General features: G+C 32.1%; 1 protein-coding gene across 11 annotated transcripts in view; it reads left to right on the top strand.

Moving 5' to 3' along the window:
- The window catches only part of PHF14 (PHD finger protein 14), a 232,999-nt gene that overhangs the window by 129,590 nt on the left and 83,253 nt on the right, over nt 1-20,156 (top strand). The window contains exons 18-19 of one of the 11 annotated variants that reach the window (XR_013356840.1): nt 16,702-17,867; nt 18,213-18,395. The exons of 8 other annotated variants lie outside the window; for them this stretch is intronic. Coding sequence is in view for 1 of the 3 variants with exons in the window: in XM_077856750.1 (XP_077712876.1) it covers nt 16,702-16,714 (13 nt within the window). In the remaining 2 variants the exon portion in view is untranslated. Of the gene's footprint in view, nt 1-16,701; nt 17,868-18,212; nt 18,396-20,156 lie in introns of those variants that run through there. 2 more of the 11 variants (XR_013356841.1, XM_077856750.1) reach the window with 2 other exon arrangements.

The following is a 20,156-nucleotide window of genomic DNA, read 5'->3' as shown; positions in this document are numbered from 1 at the left end:
CCTTATCTCCTTTCCACTCTCCTCCTCTCCCTCTTTCCCACACCTGTCCTATACTATCATGACCAGAAAGCCACAGAAATTTGTTATAGAGGAAGAATCTGTTTTCCCAAGAGTGTTACATAGTTAGATATAGGATTACCCAGTGAGAGAATTGTCAAAAATGAGCAGTATCCAGTATAACCAATGGAGCTGTAAAAGGTTGGGTAGGTTTATACAAATAAGGAAGACCAGGAGCAAGACATTCCATAAGAGAAGAGAATCTCTGTGACCATAGCCAGAAGATGGGAAGTTCTGTTATGTCAGTAGGTAGATTCAAACAAAGATCTATGGAGAATTATTTGACCTGAAACAGCACAATGTGTGGTAGTTTTCTTGAACTGTAGCATTATGTAAGATATACAAGGATGTTTTATATGACACTATTTTCAAACTATTACCATTTGCTAAAAATTTAATTATAAAATTTAATAACAGTTATAAAACCTAAAGTATAAAATATTCATGAAGAAAATGAATATACACATACACTCTACATACATATTCATATACATACACACACACTGGGTGGCGGGCACTGAGGGAGGCACTTGATGGGATGAGCACTGGGTGTTATACTATATATTGGCAAATTGAACTCCAATAAAAAAATATACAAAAAAAGAAAGAAAAAAATACAACCAATAGTAAAACAAATGCTTTGGCATATACAGTTAGCTTTTCATTTTAATAATTAATGGCATACTAGATTAGAACACATTTATTAACTTACCAGATTGATTTATTTTAATACCAAAGCAATATATGTTGTTTGTAACAATGTAAATAACAAATGTATAGAAGAATGTTAATTTTCTCCTTACTCTAAACCCCGCTTCTTTTTTTTAAAAAAAGATTTTTATTTATTTATTCATGGGAGATACAGAGAGAAAGAGGCAGAGACACAGGCAGAGGGAGAAGCCGGCTCCATGCAGGGAGCCCGATGTGGGACTCTATCCTGGGTCTCCAGGGTCATGCCCTGGGCCGAAGGCAGTGCTAAACTGCTGAGCCACCCGGGCTGCCCTAAACCCCACTTCTTTGATGGAACATGTTAAGTTTCATATGTAGTCATCCATACTTCTTTCTTCTAAGTACAAACAAAATATTCAGGGCCCAGTGGCTCACCTCCCTCCCTCCCTCTAACTTCTCTCTCCTTTTTACAGTTATAGTAGGCTTGACTCTGAAATCTACTTTTTTTTTTTAACTTGAAAACATCCAAAGGACTTTTTTCAATAAAAATAAAACTAAACCAGTTTTTAAATAGCCACAAAATATGTGGATGTGCCATGATTTATTTTAATATTTCTCTATTGATGGAATTTTTTGTTTGATTTCTATTCAAAGTGAGTTTACTAGACCAAAGAATATGTTTATTAAATATACAGTGTGTGCACTTTACAGTTTAATATACAATTATTTCATTACCCAGTAGATGCGAATGTGTGAGAATATCATCACACAGATTTTTAACAATCCAGTGGTTAGAAATTGGCATTTTGATTATATATTGTGACTACCTATGAGACTGAGGATTTATCACATATTGATTAGCCATTCACCATCTGGGTTTTCTCATCCATGTGGTGTCTTTCTATTTCCTGTGCCTCTTTTGTCTATTAGGTGTTTTCCTTACTTAAAGATGAGTTTATCACGTATCTTTGTATTGCAACTTTGTGTAAGTTGCAAATACTTTCTTTCATTTTTTTTTGTATGTATGTGCTTTGTCTGCTAATAGTACTTTTTGCCAAATCACAACTTTAATTTTTCTTTGTCGTAATGTGTGTCTGAAAAAAACCTAATCTGACATGTTGTTATGAAATGGCCAGCTAATATACATTACTTAGGCAGGCACCACATATTATTTGTCTTTGCCTTGTAAATGACCTATGTGGAATTTTGCTTCAAATATTTTTAAATATCTGCTGAAATACTGTGCTATTTAAGAATAATTTTTTCCTTTACGTTTTGGCGGTAGCCTAATATAAAAATGTTATTTTGTTTTACTAGAATGCCATATTCTTTTTTTTATTTAAAAACATAATTTATTAGCTTTCAGACTCTATTCTAAGTTAAAATAAATTTTATCTAACAAATTTTATTTACTAAATTTTATTTACTAAAACTAAATTTTAAAGCATGTTAAAGCTACTCGTTAATGTTCTAAATCTTTTGTGTAGTGTTTGGTATCTTAAGTTGAATGTATGTTTGGTGATTGATTCCTAAGGCAAAAATTATCATTTGTGTTGAAGAAGTCACTGGTGAACATGAAATGCTAAATTTAATGGCCTTTTTAATTTTTAAGTACTCATTGCATTTGGTCTTATGTCAGCAAATAACATTAGTGACCAACCTTACTCCTTAAAACTTTTGGGTTTTATTATGCAGTATTTTATTTCTAGTTCTCAATAGCAAAATAGTGGTTAAAATGCTTGAATTTTGGAGCCCAGTTATTTGGGTTCAAATCTTTCCCCCAACGCTTAATGAGTTATGACTTTGATTTGGTTTTATAATCTCTGTGCTTTAGTTTCCTCATTTGTAAACAGAATAACAATCATTTCTATCTCATATAATTGCTATGAGAATTAAATGAATAAAAATATATCATGATTATATACCTTCATCAACCCCCTCCTAGTCTGTTGCAGTAGCAAGCACCTTCATTAGTTTGAATGTCTGTAGTCTTTATCTAGTTGTCTGAATGTATTTGTTCATGTTATACTTGTACTTGTCCAGCAACTTCTCATTTCTTGCAAGGTAAATCAAGTCTATACCATGGCTTATAAGGTGCTCCGAAACTGACCTTAGTTCAATTTTTATCTTTATTACTGGATATTCACAGCAACAGATGACATCTATTCAAACCATTGCAGGCTATTGCTCCCTATTAAAACTTGCCTGTTACTTTCATGCCATCTTTCTTTTACTTTATGTTGTATCCTTTTACCTAATATGACCTCCCCTTTTTCTCTGGAATGCGGGTTTCTCACTTGTCTATATTTAGTCTGTATGTCTTGGTCAGTCCATGATTCTCAGTGAGTAAATAGTATATCTAAAAAAATAAAGCAAGGAAGTTTTAATAATCCCAATCCCAGACTCAGTGCTGATCACATAGTATGCCCTTTACACATCTGAGGAGAATAAGAACCTATAGATTTTAAATAAAGTGGCTCTTATTTCATATTTTAAGAGTGATAGTCATCAAATGCTAGTGGGTACTTGGCTTAGTTATTTTATATATAAAGCAGTGAAGCCTTATTTAGATTGAGATGGCAGTTTTTGTCATCAATTTTAATATAATTTGTGTAGTAATTCAGTTAATTTTTGTTCATGGCTGTATTGTTCTATGAGTTATGTATGTGTTAAAATTCTTACATGAATTTTATTACTCTTATTCCTGTTGTGTTTCTAATTTAGTACCTATTTCATTGAAATCGGAAGTATCTTTAATCTGAAAATATGCATCACTGTTAGTTTTTGCTGATTTTAACTGCTTGGGTAATGTAGAGTCAGCTAAATTAAGTCTGACTGTTCCTTAATCTAGTTTGGTCAGGATAGAGGAAATAAGACTACAATTTGATTTGTAATATGTAACTGGGCTTCCTTTTTACTCTGATCCTAAATTTAACAGATTGAGAACTTCTAATTTTGCTTCCTGGAGTAGTTTCATGGCAATAGAAAGCACAGTGCTGCTTTTTTTCTCTTTTTTTGGAGTTTGTTTATTTTGTTTTGTTGGTATAGGTATTTTGATATAGTACTTTATTCTTTTATTTCACTCCAGTGATTGACTTCTAAGGATTGTTTACCTGTGCAGTTATTTTTTTCAGCGGCTCTTGCTGACATGAATTATACCTACCAGCAATCTATTTAACTTCCAGTACTTTTTATGTTGTAGCTTCATTAGTATATATGTGAATGTATAAGACTCTAACTTTGACTCTCTTTTCTGGTATCAGGTGAGCATTTTAAATATGTAAAAATAAAATCCAACTATGAATAATTTAGGAAAATTGTGATGATTTCCAGAACCTAACTGGAGGCGAAAAGAAAAAATAAAATAACATGTACATCTTTAAACTAACATAAAGATTATAAATCACCCAGAATTATTTGTAGGATATAATTTTATAAGCTTTAACTTCTGGTAGAATACTGCTTACTTCCTTCAGTGTAAAATTTAACTTTATAAGATTGTCATTATTATCAATTTTATAAGGAAATTTTTTAAAAGATTTATTTATTTATTCAGAGAGAGAGAGAGAGAGAGACAGAGACAGAGACAGACACAGACACATGTCCAGAGGGAGGAGCAGGCTCCCTGCAGGGAGCCCGACATGGGACTCTATCCAGGGTCTCCAGGATCACACCCCAGGCTGCAGGCAGCGCTAAACCGCTGCGCCACTGGGGCTGCCCCTAGAAGGAAATTTTTTATTGGCCACACACATACATGCATAAGTAAAAATAGCCTATTTCCTAACATGTATAAGTTGCAGATTGTCAAATACCAAACACTAACAACTGATGAATAACATAATATTTTTTATTTTCTGGCATTTAAAAAATATCTTTTATAAGTTAAGTATGTTTCATATACTTATTATATACTGTTTCATTTTAAGGGGAAAATCAATTTTTTACTGCTTTGTGTTAATTACATAATCTTACATTTCATCATAATAATCTTTCTCCTCAGAATATGTCAAAAAGATTTACTCAAAGAATAAAAGCTATATAAAAGTACATTTCATTGTAGGAAAATGATCTGCTTCAAAACACCCAAATTACAAAAAAAAAAAAGCAGCTTAAACAATGGTATATCTGAGGTACATGATGCAAATCAGGATAACAAAAGTATTAGGTATATTTTATAAATTACAACAGAATTACTTAGGAATGAAGAAGCCTATTTTTGAACATAAGTATATACCACTAAATTGTTAAATATAGATAGCTAGAGATTGGAAGGGAATAAAAATGAGCATGTATTTTTATTTTTTTTACTATGGTAGGATTGTGAGTAATACAGTAAAAACTTTTTACAAAATGTTATGTAGTTAATTACATGAATTTAATATTTAAATACAACCCTATTTGACACACATACAAAAAGACTAAATATAAAAAAAATGGGTATGATCAGACCTAACATTAACCTTTGCTCAGAAATGATCATTTCCTAGGGAAAAAAATATTCAAATGAAATCAAATTCCTCCTCAAAAAAAGACACTAAAGATAGGCTAAATAAATTTTTATACACATAATTTTAGTTAGCTAAGGAACAAAATACTAAGAGTGAAAGGATGTTTATTGAGGTATAAACAATTTATTGATTCGTATATAAGTATATATATTTTGGCATACCTGATCATTATAAATTAGGCCCCCAGTATTGTCTGGCAGTGCTTCCATGTTTTCATAGTCAACTTGAACATTCATTGCTGACAGAATCTATTTCCATTCTCCTTATGAACCTAACCTCATCTTAACACCTCCTCTTTCTTCATGGTTAAACAGTGACCTCATCTCCTGCTTCACATAGAAAACAGAACCCATCAGGCAGAACTGCACAAACTTTCTGATATGTAACCTATAGCTTACCTATAAGTGTATAGATATCCATAGGCATCTCATCTATCACCCTTAATCTCTCCTCTTTTAACAGCAGTACACCTAGACAAGGTGGTCCTTTTTCCTTTTGAAGGTACTATTTCTACCAGTGCCCTGGATCCCATTCTCCTCAACTCAGATGATTTCCTACTCCTATATCTTTTTTTTTTTCCTACTCCTATATCTTCAACTTGTTCTTCTCCATTGATTGCTTTCTTCAGCTCTCAAAACATGGCATTCTCCTATGTATTCTATCTCTCTGGATAGGCCTTTTGTAGACTTCTCTCACTCTGCCTTCCCTGCTCATGTTAGTGTTCCTTAACATTCTGTCCAATATTCTTTTATCATTCTTCACATTCTCTGGTGATTTCATCTTTGACATATCTTCAGTTTTCCGATTAATACTGAATTCCCTGAAAAACTTTTTGTGTTCTTTTTTTTAATTGAATTATAGTTGACATACAATGTCACATTAGTTTCAGTGTGCATAGTACTGATTGAACAAGTCTATACATTATGCTATGCTCACCACAGGTGTAGCTACCATCTGACACCATACAATGCTATTATAGTATCATTCATTATATTCCCTCTGCTGTACCTTCTTTATCCCTGTGACTGATTTATTCCATAACTGAAGATTGTGTCTCCTACTCATCTTCACCCATTTCGCCCATCCCCCTACCACCCAACCTTTCTGTCAACCATCAGTTTGTTTTCCATGTTTAAGAGGTAGTTTCTGCCTTTTGTTTATTCATTTGTTTTGGTTTTTAGATTCCACATATAAGTGAAATTGTATGGTAATTGTCTTTCTCTGACTTATTTAACTTAGCAGAATACCCTCTTGGTTCAAATGTTGCAGATGGCAAGATTCCATACCTTTTTATGTCTTGAGTAATACTCCATTGTGTGTGTGTGTGTGTGTGTGTGTATACACACACACACACACACACCCATTCATCTATCAATGGACACTTGGATTGCTTCCATATCTTGACTGTTGTAAATAATGCTGCAGTAGACACGGGATGCATATATCTTTTTGAGTTAGTGTTTTCATTTTCTTTGGGTAAGTCCCCACTAGTGGGATTACTGGATCATTTGGTATTTTCTATTTTTAATTTGGAATACTCAAAATTCTTAATTCTAGCCAGACTCTCCCTACTAGCATAGCCAGTCACATATCTGTCGCAGTCTGTACCTGCTATGTCTATGCCATCATTTTGTATCTTCACTTCTACTGCCTCAGTTTTAGCCTTTGTCTGTCATGTTTGAACTTTTGCAGATAACTTTCTAAAATACCCCCTCCTTATAGCTTCTTTTTTCTCCAGTTAATGCATCCACAGCTTTCTGTATTACATACTTATGTCATCTATTTGCTTAAGTACTTTAAGAGGATCTCCAGGAAACTGTCCAGACCCCTGTTGCTTATCCATGAGTGCCATGGAGAAGCTTTTCTGACATATTCTTTAAAAATTCCTCTGTACTTTCTTTCTGCCTCAAATTTTATTCCACATATTCTCTGCCCGATAAATTCCAACATACCTTTTAACACTTGCTTTAATTCTTTGTTTTGTTCATCTTTTTTAATTTTTTATTTAACCCTCTCTCCTACTTTTCAAGTAAATGTAGTCTCTTATTACATTAGGAGCTTATGCAGGCTTCTGTGATTTCATACTTGTCACCCTGTACTGAATGTCTCTTAGAGTCTTATGCTTTTGTTCAATTGACCTTTTCATCAGACTATGATTTTAAATTTGGATTTTTCTCTTTAAAACCCTGCATTTTTGTGTGTGTGTGTTTTTAAATGTTCTTGTAACCTTTATTCCCTTGAATGTATCCTTTTCTGAAAATTAACATATCTTTTCCAGAATTTCTTATCTCTCTCCAAGACAATACTTCTTTCATTTTTCCAAGTTGGTTATTATAAGATGGTTATTATATTTAATTCTCTCCTAGAAACGAGTTACATAGCCTTTTAACCGAAGTTTTATTTTTATTTTTTATTTAAAAAATTTTTTATTGTACCCTTACTTTAGTTCTTTGGTGAAAGAGAGAGGAAGAAATTTAGAAAAAAAGCAAGTGAATTACCTAGTTTCTTTAGTTTTCCTCTCATAGGTACTATATCAGTTGTTTAATTCCTCATAGTTTTCTTTGAACCTTGTCGAAATACTCTGGTTTCTTTAAAAGGTAAAATTCAGAACTCTGGAAATAATTTTTTTAAATGAGGTACTGTATGTATATATGTATGTATGTATGTATGTATGTATGTATTCCTAAAATACTTGGACCTAAGTTTGAGGAATGAATTATGGATAAAAGAAAGAATGGTTGAGCATTACCTTCTGACTGTATGATTAAAAATGTGACTGCATAATGTGACTAAGCATAAAATTGTTCATGCATTCTTTGTATGTATTTTTTTTGTATAAAGATAATACGCGAATCCAAGGATCCTAAGTGTGGTTTAGTTCATAAATAGGCAACCATTTGAGCACTTTGAATTGATAGATTGAACTATATAAAAGTAGCTCTTTAAGTATGTTCTCTCCAAATAATAGCAAGTGGAGGAGGAGTTCTGCTTTGAAAGAAACTGGTAGACATTCCCTGTAATTGCTCAGTAAATCAGATTGACACAGACAGCTGCACAAGGAAGATAGGCCTAGGAAAGACTAAATCAATGGGATTCAGTCACATCTAAGTGAAATTACATCAGTCAGTAACTTTCCTTTTAAGTGACTGAAATCTTCCAGACCCAAATTTCTCTTATCAGGTACTCATTTATATCATTTACTAAGGAATTGAAAAATTCCCTAGATATATCAAGGACCTTGTTGTGACATGGCCTGTAAATGTAGATCTTTTTAAAAGGAAAGTTGAGTTTCATTTAGAACATTGAGCACACTGCCCAACGATTTCTTTGGCTATTCTTTTGAAGCTTTCATTTGTAAATAGACTATGAAATCTATTTTTTTATATTCTTTTTAAAAATAAGATTCCCGTGTTTAGTCTCTTTTTTTTCTAATCTGTCTCCTATTTATTAAGGATATTAAAATCCATTCATTTATTCATCCATCAAATTGTTATATGGAGGATATATAAGAGACATAAGAATTTAGAGGATCCTGGAAATACTCCTCAAAGAATGACTGACTTTAACTCAACTGACTGACTTTAAGATAACTAGTTGGAAAAAATGGTGATACTAGTAACAGAAAGATGAGTGGCCATATTTATTATTGGATACAGATACAGTAGATGAATGGTGTTATAGAGGATATTGTGAGGTTTCTTTTTAGGACTCTTAATTAGTTTACAGAATACATTTTAAGTTATGGGGTTATGAATATAGAGAGGAATCAAACTCTGGAAATAGATTTGGTAACTGTTACAGATTTATTCTATACAACTCAAGTATCCAATCCTAACTTTACTACCTTTATTTTTAAGTAAATGACTGTGTCTCTAAATGGATACTGAAGGGCTAGTAGGAAACCATGTTCTGTAAGAATGGAGGAATTGGGGGGAAAAAGGAGGGAGGTGGGGAAAGAATGGAGGAACTGAAAGAATTGGGTATAGGTATCCTTGGCTTAGTTGTGTCACAGGCTGAGTCCAGAGAAATTTAACTGCCATGTAGGATATCTCAAGATGAAGTAGTATGGTATTTTGTGGGGATTTTTGAAGATTTGTTTTACTGACCAAAATATCTCCATGTAAATAAAATTTATCTTTGAGTAGTTGCATGTCAAGTTTACCTTAAGTAAACTTATGAAATATTTGTAATTTGTCTCCTGCCCTCTTTATTATTATTAATTTAACTTTCTTTCTGTGCCTCTTTCTTTGTGTTTTCTTCATATTAGCTCTATTTGCTCTAAGCGGAAGTTCTTTATCTTTAGGGTACATTCAACCACCTGACAGGAATAGTAAGCCACAGAATTTTGTTTTGGATATTCTAGGGTGGTGCCCCAAAATTTGTATTTATAACAAATTCCTAATTAATGCTGATTCTGATGGTTTGGGCATACTTCGAGAACTACTGCTTTATTCCAAAAGTCCTTTTAGTTGAAGCCGTAAGATATGTTTCTAAGCTTGTTAGGGATGCGAATCACCATTGGAAAGAATTACCCCAAACAAATAAAAAGAAAAATCCCACTCTTGGAGAATCTGATTCTGTTAGATTCTAAATCTGTGGAGTAGAATTTAGGCATCTGTGGTTTTACAAAGCTTCACAGATACTAGCTACCTAATACTAGCTACCAGTTCTCTCTTTGGCCCTTAGATTCATCCTTTCATTGTACTCAGTTCCAACTGTTGGGGAAAGATTTTAAACAAGCATTCATTCAGCAAATAGTTATTTTGTGTTTCCTTGCACCAGATACTGCTCTTAGTTCCAGAAATTCAGAGGTGACTAGGGGTGTCTGAGTAGCTCAGTCAGTTGAACATCCAACTCTTGATTTGTGAGATCAAACCCTGTGTCGGGCTCCATGCTGGGTGTGGAGCCTACTTGAGATTCTCTCTCTCTCTCTCAAAAAGAAAAAAAAAAAGACAGCAGTGAATAACATAGGCATGATACCTCAGAGTTTAAATATTCCCTGCCTTTTTTGCATATGCTAACATATTCACTGATCCAAACCCAAATGAGTTGGTTTTTTTAAAGTCTTTATACTGGAGCTATGTTTATGTAGGGATCTCATAAGACCAGGAGCCTCATTCTCTCCTCATTGAAACTGATCTTTGACTTTTAGAGCCTTTAGGGAGCAAATACAGTTCTCTTGGCCAAAATGGTATAAAAAGCATGTTTTATATGATTTCAATTCTTTCAGATTCATTGAGGTTTATTTTATGGCCTTAGAATATGATATGTCTGGTTCTGTGTGCAATTGAAAAGATTGTGTATTCATCTCTTGTTGAATGGAATGTTCTATAAAAGTAGGTTGAGACGTTGTTAAAGTAGTTTTATATTTATTTATTTTCTATGTACTTGTACTATTAATTTCTAAGAGAAGAGTATTAAAGTCTCTGACTCTAATTGTAGAATTGTATGTATCTTTCAGTTTTATTAGTATTTGCTTCATACATTATTTCTTCTTAGTAAAATGACTCCTTTATCAATGTAATGCTCCTTTTAATCTCTGGTAACATTATTGTTCTGAAGCTTATTTCATCTAATGTTACCTTAGGCACTCCAATAAGCTTTTGATTGCTGTTCATGGTATATCTTTTACCCTTCTTTACTTTTAACTATCCATATCCTTATGCTTAAAAATAGCATTATGCTTATAATTAATATGAGATGCATATGTATCTCCATACTTGCATGCACACTCCGAAAGGCAGACTTTATTTAAAATGGATTGGATTTCTAGTAAACAGCATGTAGTTGGAACTTGATATTTTATCCAGTTTGACAATCTCAGTCTTTTACTGGGTTACATCATTTAGAGTTAATGTAATTATTGATATGGTTGAATTTAAATCTACCATCTTGGTATTTTTTGCTATTTATTTCAATTGTTCTTTGTTATTTTTTATTCTCTTTTTCTGCCTACTTTTGCATTGGATATTATGTTATGATTCCATTCTATCTCCATTGTTGTCTTATTAATTTGACCCTGTTTTAAGAATTAATATTTACCCTAGGGTTTACAGAATGCATCCTTAATGTATCACTAACACTCTTCAAGTATTATTTTACTTCTTCACAATTAATGTAAGAATCTTAAAACACACCCTGAATGCCAGAGGCAATGGAGGCTAGTTCAGTTCTCCTCTGAAAGCCTCCCTTCCCTTCAAATTCTCAAAGTCTAGGGTTAATCTCCTTGTCTCTAACTTAGAGACTGGTCCAATATCATTATACTGAATAAGAATCAATGAAGTGTGCACATTCTTAAATCTTAGCATGCTTATTTCTTCCTCTATTTCTATCCAGCATTCTTCTTTTTCATTTTTTTCTTATCCCTGAGCTATCAGAAGTGTCTATTATATAAAATTGAAGACTTTAACATTTAAATTTAAAGGGAGGTGTGTGTGTCTGTGTGTGTGTGTGTGTATCTGTATATCTACTCAATTTTCCTAAGCCTGTTTGAAAAATAAAATCTATTAATTAAAGAAACTTAGGTACATGGAAACATATTTGAAGTTCTGTTCATTATAAAAATATACATACAAAAAATTCAAAAATGAGAGGTTAAATTCCTTTAATCTTATAGCATATATCCTTTAATCTTATAGCATATAAGATTAAATCTTAGTATATTTACTTTTATTCATATAACTATAATGATTTTGTTCTGGGACACCTGGGTGGCTCAGCAGTTGAGTATCAGCCTTTGGCTCAGGGATCGAGTCCTGCCTCAGGCTCCTTGCATGAAGCCTACTTCTTCCTCTGCCTATGTCTCTGCCTCTCTCTCTGTGTCTCTCTCATGAATAAATAAAATCTTTTAAAAAAATGATTTTGTTCTAAAAAAGTTTTAAATATAGCTGTGGTGTATTATTTGAAAACTACCAATATCAGAATACTTTGGGAATAATTTTCCATCATAGCATTTCTTGATATCCATTCCCGCCCATTTTCATTCTTGTGGCTTCCTTGAGATCTTTCTCAATATCTGTTTCATTGTTCTCTACTCTGTTACTGTTTCATTCTTCTCTACTTAGCTGCTTCAGTGTTTTCTTTTGCCTTCTTTCTGTGTTTTTTACTTATGATTAGACCTCCGTGGATTCCACTCTGTTTGCTTTTGCTCTATTCATTTTTATTGCTAGTGTATAACTGCATTTTGTAGCTCTAATAGATTCAATTCCTCCAAAATTTGGGTCTTTTGCTTGCCTGATAAAATGGCTTAAACCTCAACCGTAGTCATTGTAGAAAGCCCACCAGTATCCTCCCTAATATTCAGAGTAGGCCATGTGTTCTCCTACTTCTCTATTCTCCACTAGACCCTACTGTACTTTACATTTTTCTCCAAATGAATTATTCCAGGTCTGTCATGAACATTTACTGAACAAACTCAAGATAATAGAAATGTCTTATGGACACAGTAGTCTAAAATTTAAAATAATTGAATGCTTTATATCACTGCTCTTAGAAGTTACTTGGTCATCCCTACCACCAAGAATGTTGCCTCTTTGCCTTAGACCTGACTTTATAAAAAGCCATCATCAGTGATTTAAGTTAATCTCTTTGAACATAAAATGATTCTGTATTATACATCATAAAGAGATTAGATCCTAAAGAGGAAATTAGAAAATAAACTTGGTCTGGTGAAGGAAACTTTACTTAGCTATTTTTTAAGAATGATTTTCTGCTAGCAAAAATTTGGGAAGAGATGTTTAATTTTTACAATATTCATATTTGGATAATAAAAGTAACTCATCTACCACTGAAATTTTCTTATTAAGGTGATATTCTGATAAAATTTACATGAAAAATAAAATGTTTACTGTTTATTTTTCTTTTATAATTAAGTTGATTTAATCAATTTTGTTAGATATGTAGGATGGCTAATTTGCCTTACACATTCAGTATTTAATTTGACATTCTTTGACTTTTAAATATATATTAATTAAAACATCTAACCTTTAACTTTGTATGATTCTATAAATATTTTTATGTTACATGTTATCAGTGTTTGAATTTTTAAATTTTATTTTTCTTTTTAAATTAAATACATTATAAACAAGTAATTTGTATTTAAAGAAAACAAAAGCCTGAACATGGTATATATTAATTACATAGTGAAGTGTGGTATTTCTGGAGTAAGCAATTTTAGAGTAGTAAACATCGTAATTTCAAGCATCTATAGCAGTGAAATATTTCTCATTCATTCATCTATTTTTCAGTAAAATTTGGTTTTGAAATTTTTTACTTATTTTCCATTGCAATGTTTTAATATTTCAAGTTATACAGAGGGGTCTATCTATTATACATTCAGTTGTTTGGACTGGGACTCTAGCTACAGTTCTGCTTTTGGCTACATGAATGACTTTGAATTAAGTTACCTCTGAAGTCATTTTCTCATCCGTATAATAAAAGCATCAATCTTATTTTTTCTCAAATTTTGTAACTTTTGTAACTTGAAGAGATTTTAAAACAAACACTGTGCGGTCCTGACAAGGATCTCAAAACCTGTAATCCCACCTTCCATCTGATACTTCAGTCATCTGCCCAGTATCACTACTAAGTGACAGGGAAATAGCTCTGCCAGAGAGGGGAGTGTGTAAGTAACCCATTTCCTCTTGAGGCAGGTCGGACCTTTGGCAATTTCTCTCCCCAGGTGAACTGACATGTCTCTCCTTAATAATTTCAGTCCTTGGAGTCATACAAAATAAGGATAATCCAAGTTCTATTATTAGAAACCATTTATATTTTCTGGTTTTTCTTTTTTTAATCAAACATCCTGTTTCATCTGTTCCTTCTATAACAAGGTTTTGATTTGTATTGGTTTTGCATTGTTTTGGACATATGAAATAAACAATATTAATGATATTAGAGGTGAAATAAATCTGAAAATACCATTGGATATAAATTTTAGGGTTGATATATTTTTATATCTAGATAATAATGTATAAGAATCTCATATTTTTAACTTTTATAACTGAACCCTGAAAAATGTTATTTTAGAGCCTTTTGGACTGGGAATTTAGATAATACTAATGTTAGATGTTTATAATGCCCCGACTCTATTCTTTGCTCTCTAAATTTATCATCTCATTCAAATGTTTTTACAACAATCTTATGAGGTATGCATATCTCCAATTTGGAAATTAGGTAACTGAGGTACAGAGATACCAAGCATTATGAAATAGAAATTGTTCCAATTATATATTGAAATTATATAGATTATGTATTAAAAAATAATTTTCCAATCCAGTAAATACTCTTATACCATTTGATAAATCATATTAGTTTCTGAGATTTACAGAGTGCTTTTTATGGGCCAGTCAGTATGCTAGAGCTTTCAATACTTTATCTCATGTAATCCTCTTAGCAATCCCAGGAAATAGATACAGATTTTATCCTTATTTTATGGGTGAGTGAACTGAGAAGAATTACTTGTCCAAGATCATACAACTGAAAAGTGGTGGGTTTAGAGTTTGAGTCTAGGTAGTCTTGACTGTGTAGCTTATGTTCTAATCATTAGGTATACTTCCTCTCCAGACGACACTGCTTTAGCGTATTTGACTTTGTTGGGTCAGAAGAAGTAAAGGCTTCTTGGCAGGCAATTCCAACTATATAAGATACAGACTACTGGTACATACATTAAGGAAGCCCTTTGAAAATACTACATTCCTTTTTGTTACAGAATTTGTAAGCTTACTAGATACATACAGAATAAATACAAAGCCACGACTTGATCTCTGATGTAAAAGACCATATAGTCTTTTGTCCTAGGAAGACAGTAGCCAAGAAAGTCATACTGCTTATTCTGGCTTTAAGGGAAATTTGGAATATTCTGTGAAATTTTAGGATAGAGGAATATCAGCAATAACTTTTACTTTTTTTCAAAGTTAGAGTGAAATTTAGAATTTTTATTGGGGTTTAAAGCAGATTTCGATGTCTAATGTTTCTATGTTCAAATTCCTATCAGAAGTTAAATGCAGATATGTCTTTTGGGTTGTCTGCTAGTCTCCATCATTTGTCCATGTAATTAAGATTTAATTACACTTCTGTGGTAAATGATGTGGTTGCTTCCTCTTGCATTATGCTTATGTAGTAGTTCTTAACTTGCAGTCAAAGCACTTCTCAGAATATCACATTCAGAATGTGCTTAAAGCTCTTCACTTAGAGACTGAAGCACTGAGAAAAGTTATTAGCACATGGCTATTCAGCAAGGGAATTCAGCTCTCTGTATTTCCTTGTTATTTGGCAAGGGAATTCAACTCTTTCTGTTTATTTCTCATATGTCGATAAGTACATTTCTCTGAAAGCTATGTTTCACATTATATTCTTATTTTTCCTGTGTACTTTTGTTTTGCTTTCTTTGGAAATATTCAGCTTGGCATGGTAGCTCTTCTCAATAGTGCTGTATTTGTCTGTGATTGTGCCACTTTTCACTTTCTTTTTCTCAATGGAACTTAGAAGCATTAAACACATCTTTCTAATAGTTAAATATTAAAATGAAATTTCTCTATGATGTATGATTACTTTGATAGTTTCACCTCATCTACATAGGCATAGATATCTGAAGGAAATAAACAAATTTCTGTTTTTATCACAAAAAAATGTTCTTCTAATCACTAAGCACCTAACATTTTTCCTCTGAAAATAAATGTATGAAGGTAGCAAATGAATACATGTTGCAAGTGAAATAAATACAAGAAACACTAGAAGGAGTTTTAAGAAATAAATGCACATGAGTGAGTTTTGAAAGTCTGGTTAAAATTAGTGCATTCATAATCTACCGGGTCTTTATAGTGAGGTATATTCTCTGCCATCATTGTTGCACAGTTCACTAAAATTGCTAGTTTGGGATATACTTTTTATAATTGTAACCAAACAATTCCTTAACAAAGGAAGGCAATGTAGGCACAGAGGCTAAGAATCATTTGAAAATTTCCTCCCTGAGACTGTAAGTTGAGCAGAACCAGCGTTGTAACATAGTAGGTGTACTTGTTTTCAGCACAGTTGCATTCAGTATGCCTTTAGCATAGTTTCTCAGGCATTATTAAATCTCCATAGTTGAAGAAAAAAGAGCAAACTGCTATTTTTTGAAACATTTATTGATGAAATACATGTTTGCTTATATAAATATAAACTCAACATTTTTATATTTTATTTTTTGTTTTAGTTACGATAGATTGATTTTGACAACTAAAACTAATAGTAACAATAATAATAATACAAGAGGAGGCAACTTAATGTTTTAAAGGATAAAATGATTCCATTTTAACCATTAACCTATACAAGATCATGGCATTTAGGTTTAGGGTATCTGTCTCTTTGGACCAAATCATGTTATTTGAATCTACTGTGGTATTGTTAGTATGTTTCATAAGACATAGTACAGAGCTGCTATGATCTTTAAATGTTAATGTTCTTTTCTTATCACTTTACTGTGTAGATACCCTTCATGAGACCCAACTCTGCCACAGCTCATCCTCGGAGGCAATCCTGGAAACCTCTTTTATAAGTGTGATTTTAAAAATGTGGATAACACTCTCAATAGAGTACATAAAGTAAAGGAGAACAGCTATCTTGTCCTTCCCATAAGCTTATCACTTCAAAAAGTTGCCTTTGCTTGTCAGGTTTGGATAGAACGTAATTGATTGGTTTGTTGCTTGGACTGACAAGGCAGTTAATTTGCCTGGGTGGATTTTTTTCTATTTTTTCTTCTACTTTTTTTTTTTCCTTGCACTAATCAGAAACACTTGATATGTGCATTGTTGAAAAATAGTAGGTGATGTCTTGTGAGAATTGTCCTATTAAGTAATGTCTTTCCCTCATGCTTCTTTGGCAAATGATGATATACAGTGTTTGGACTTACTGAAGAGTTATGGAAGCCTGTGGGACTTAAATGCAATGTGCTACTCACTGTTGTTGTTGAACAATACCAGTAACAAACAAGAAAGACAATGCATTCCACTAGTCTACTATTTTATTTCATCCAACTTAATACATATATTCATATGTGAAATGTTACATTGGGAAACAAATATAGACTCTTATATTAAAGGTTATTTCTATTTATAATATTCAGCAAAAATGAAAGACTTGTGAAGCATATGCCATTCCAGTTTTGGCTCATTACTCCTAGTGTGAAAGCACTAATATTATTAGCATGAAACTTTTACGACTTGAGATTTTAAGCTCATTAGTAAAATATATCTGTGTTGATCTCTAGATATTTTTTTAGTAATACTCAAATTTATTCAGTCTTTATTGAGTTAAATGAACTTTCTGTGTTCAGTAATTTTTGGTGACCTTAAATATGAGGTTATGAAATAAGGAGGGAAATACAAAACTTAATGACTATACCACCTGCCAGCCGAAAGATCTTCATCAACATCTGTATTTTTCCAGAGATTTGCAGAATTAATATTTGATCTTCAAGTTTTAATGATCCCGTTTTAAATCAACGACAGAAATATGTTGAATATTCCATCACTTCATCTTGAACTGATTTAGAAGAAACTCTTGGCTGAAATTGAAATGTACATATACATGTAATTGTTAACATGTCTCTTGGAATATCCTGACTTATAAATGTGGTTTGGACATCTTTTTCAGGTATAGTGACATTGAAAATAGTTTAAACTTTAGGAGTAGAGTAGGCAATGTTATATATAGATAATCAAAGGCAAGTGTAAGTATAAAGTTACTGTATGCTAGTAATCTATAGTTACAGTTAGGAACCATATTATTGGATAAGATGTTTAATAACAGTAATACGTATATAAAATATGTATAAACTGAGATTATTAACTTATCAAAAAATCTTTTAACATCGGAGGAAAAATATTAATAGCCTGTAGCCAAACCAGTAGGATTTTTTTTTTTTGAAATAGGAAGGACTCATTATCTCAACCTAAGCTTAAGAAAAAGTCAATAATTATTACTATTGCTTAATTGCAGCTGATTATGAGAAAAATGACAGATTGCCATTTACTTAAATGAATATGCTAATGTTCCTGGCTCTCCTTTGATATATGGTGAGAAATTACTAGTGGTCATTTTATTTTAAATTTTTTGAGAAATCATTAAGCTTTGTGGTTTTGGTGTCACTATTAATAAAAAACTTTTCTACTCTGGTTCTAATTAGAAGGCTACATTATCCTTCTTCTCTATCTTACAATCTTTAGTGGTAGATTTGCTATTCCATATTTGGTGCTAGCCTAAAATCTTTGTCAAACATCATAAATACAAATCATAATTCATAAGATCATTGGTCCTGCAATTGTATTCAGAGTAAGAAGACTTTTAAAGGGAGGAGAATGAAACATTTTCTCCTAATAATCTCCTAAGTGCTCTCATATTTCTATAGTATAGAATTCTTTTCCATAATTGGTCCAATTGCTGTTCAAAGGAGATTTTAATGTGTCCTTAAGAAAATACGCACTAAAAAAAAAATGAAAATACGCACTAAATGATGCATATTTCACAGATGTGTAAAATGGACATGACAGGTAAATGATGGCTATTTCTCATATGGTAGGGAAAGGAAAAATACACTAAAATATCAGGAAGGAAATGAAAAGATTCAAAATACAAGAAAAATGACATAGTAGTATATATGGTGGTTCTCAGACTTTATAGTGCATCAGAATCTTAGGAAGGATTTGTTAAAACATAGATTGCTATGCTATTCCACCTCTTTATTGTCCTCTTCCTCACCTTACTCCCTCCTCCTCTGTCTCCCTACAGTTTTCTGATTCAATAGGTCTAGGATGAGGCTTGAAAATTTGCATTTTTAACAGGTTCCTAAATGATACTGCTGGCCAGGGACCACTACTTTGAGAACCATTTGTATATAATTGTTTTTAGAAGAATCATCGTGTTGTGATTGACATTGATTGATTGAAGATGGAATTAATGTCCTTAAAAGAGCCCTTAAATTTTCAAATACTTGTCTAGATAAGATTGTAGGAATTACATCTACAACACTTACAATCTATTTTTATGAATTCACTTAAATAAGTTTTTACTTTTTAGTTTCTAATTCTGATTTTATGGGGACATCACTATTTTAGATAACAGAAATTAATCAGAGAACATAGACTTTGTCCATAATTCACTAATAATTCCTTTGTTAAAAAAGACGTGGGAAATTAGGGTTATGTTTGAACATAAAAAGGTTAGCCTTAACCTTTATCCATCTTAGGTTTAGAAATGATATTTATGTATCACTTATATACCAATATCATTTTTTTATTATTTGATGTTTATCTGATTTTACATTTATGGCATTAAAAATAGATTACTGACAAATAACAATCATTTCCTTGTTTTTATATCCTATCACTTGAGATTACTCTTTTTAAACAATATTCCTTAATTGACAAAACTTACCACTATTTTACTTGATTCACAATATGGGAATATTTTATGAATATTTCACCAAAATCTATTTAAGGAATATAGAAGGACTTTCTACAGCAGAGTAGAATGAAATGTTTAATTTTTTTTTTTTTTCTAAAATTGTTTTCGACAAGTGAAGCTTGTTTAAGAGACTCAGCTTTAGGGTTGCATGCATATGAAGATAGAGTTTTCCTACCTATCTGGGTCAGCACTTTGTAAATTTACATAATATTAAGGATTGTGATTAAAAATATTTCTGAGATGGACATGGTTTGCAAGTACTTTTCTTTATTAAAACATAGGCCTCTTTCTCCCAGTGCTCACTCTAAGACTTTCTGCAGGCCTGCTGATAAGATTCACTGCTGTTCAGGTACATAAGATGTAATGAAATTGGATGTTCATGCTGGGCTTTGTAAATAAAATGAGATTGACCCCCAGCTATTATCTCATTTATCTGATTTACATTGTAAAATCAGGATCTACACTATTGATTAGAGCATA

Source organism: Canis aureus, chromosome 18 (assembly GCF_053574225.1).
Source record: "Canis aureus isolate CA01 chromosome 18, VMU_Caureus_v.1.0, whole genome shotgun sequence".
Lineage (NCBI taxonomy): Eukaryota > Metazoa > Chordata > Mammalia > Carnivora > Canidae > Canis > Canis aureus.
Note: the sequence above shows the minus strand (reverse complement) of the source record. Positions and strands in the feature narration are given on the sequence as shown.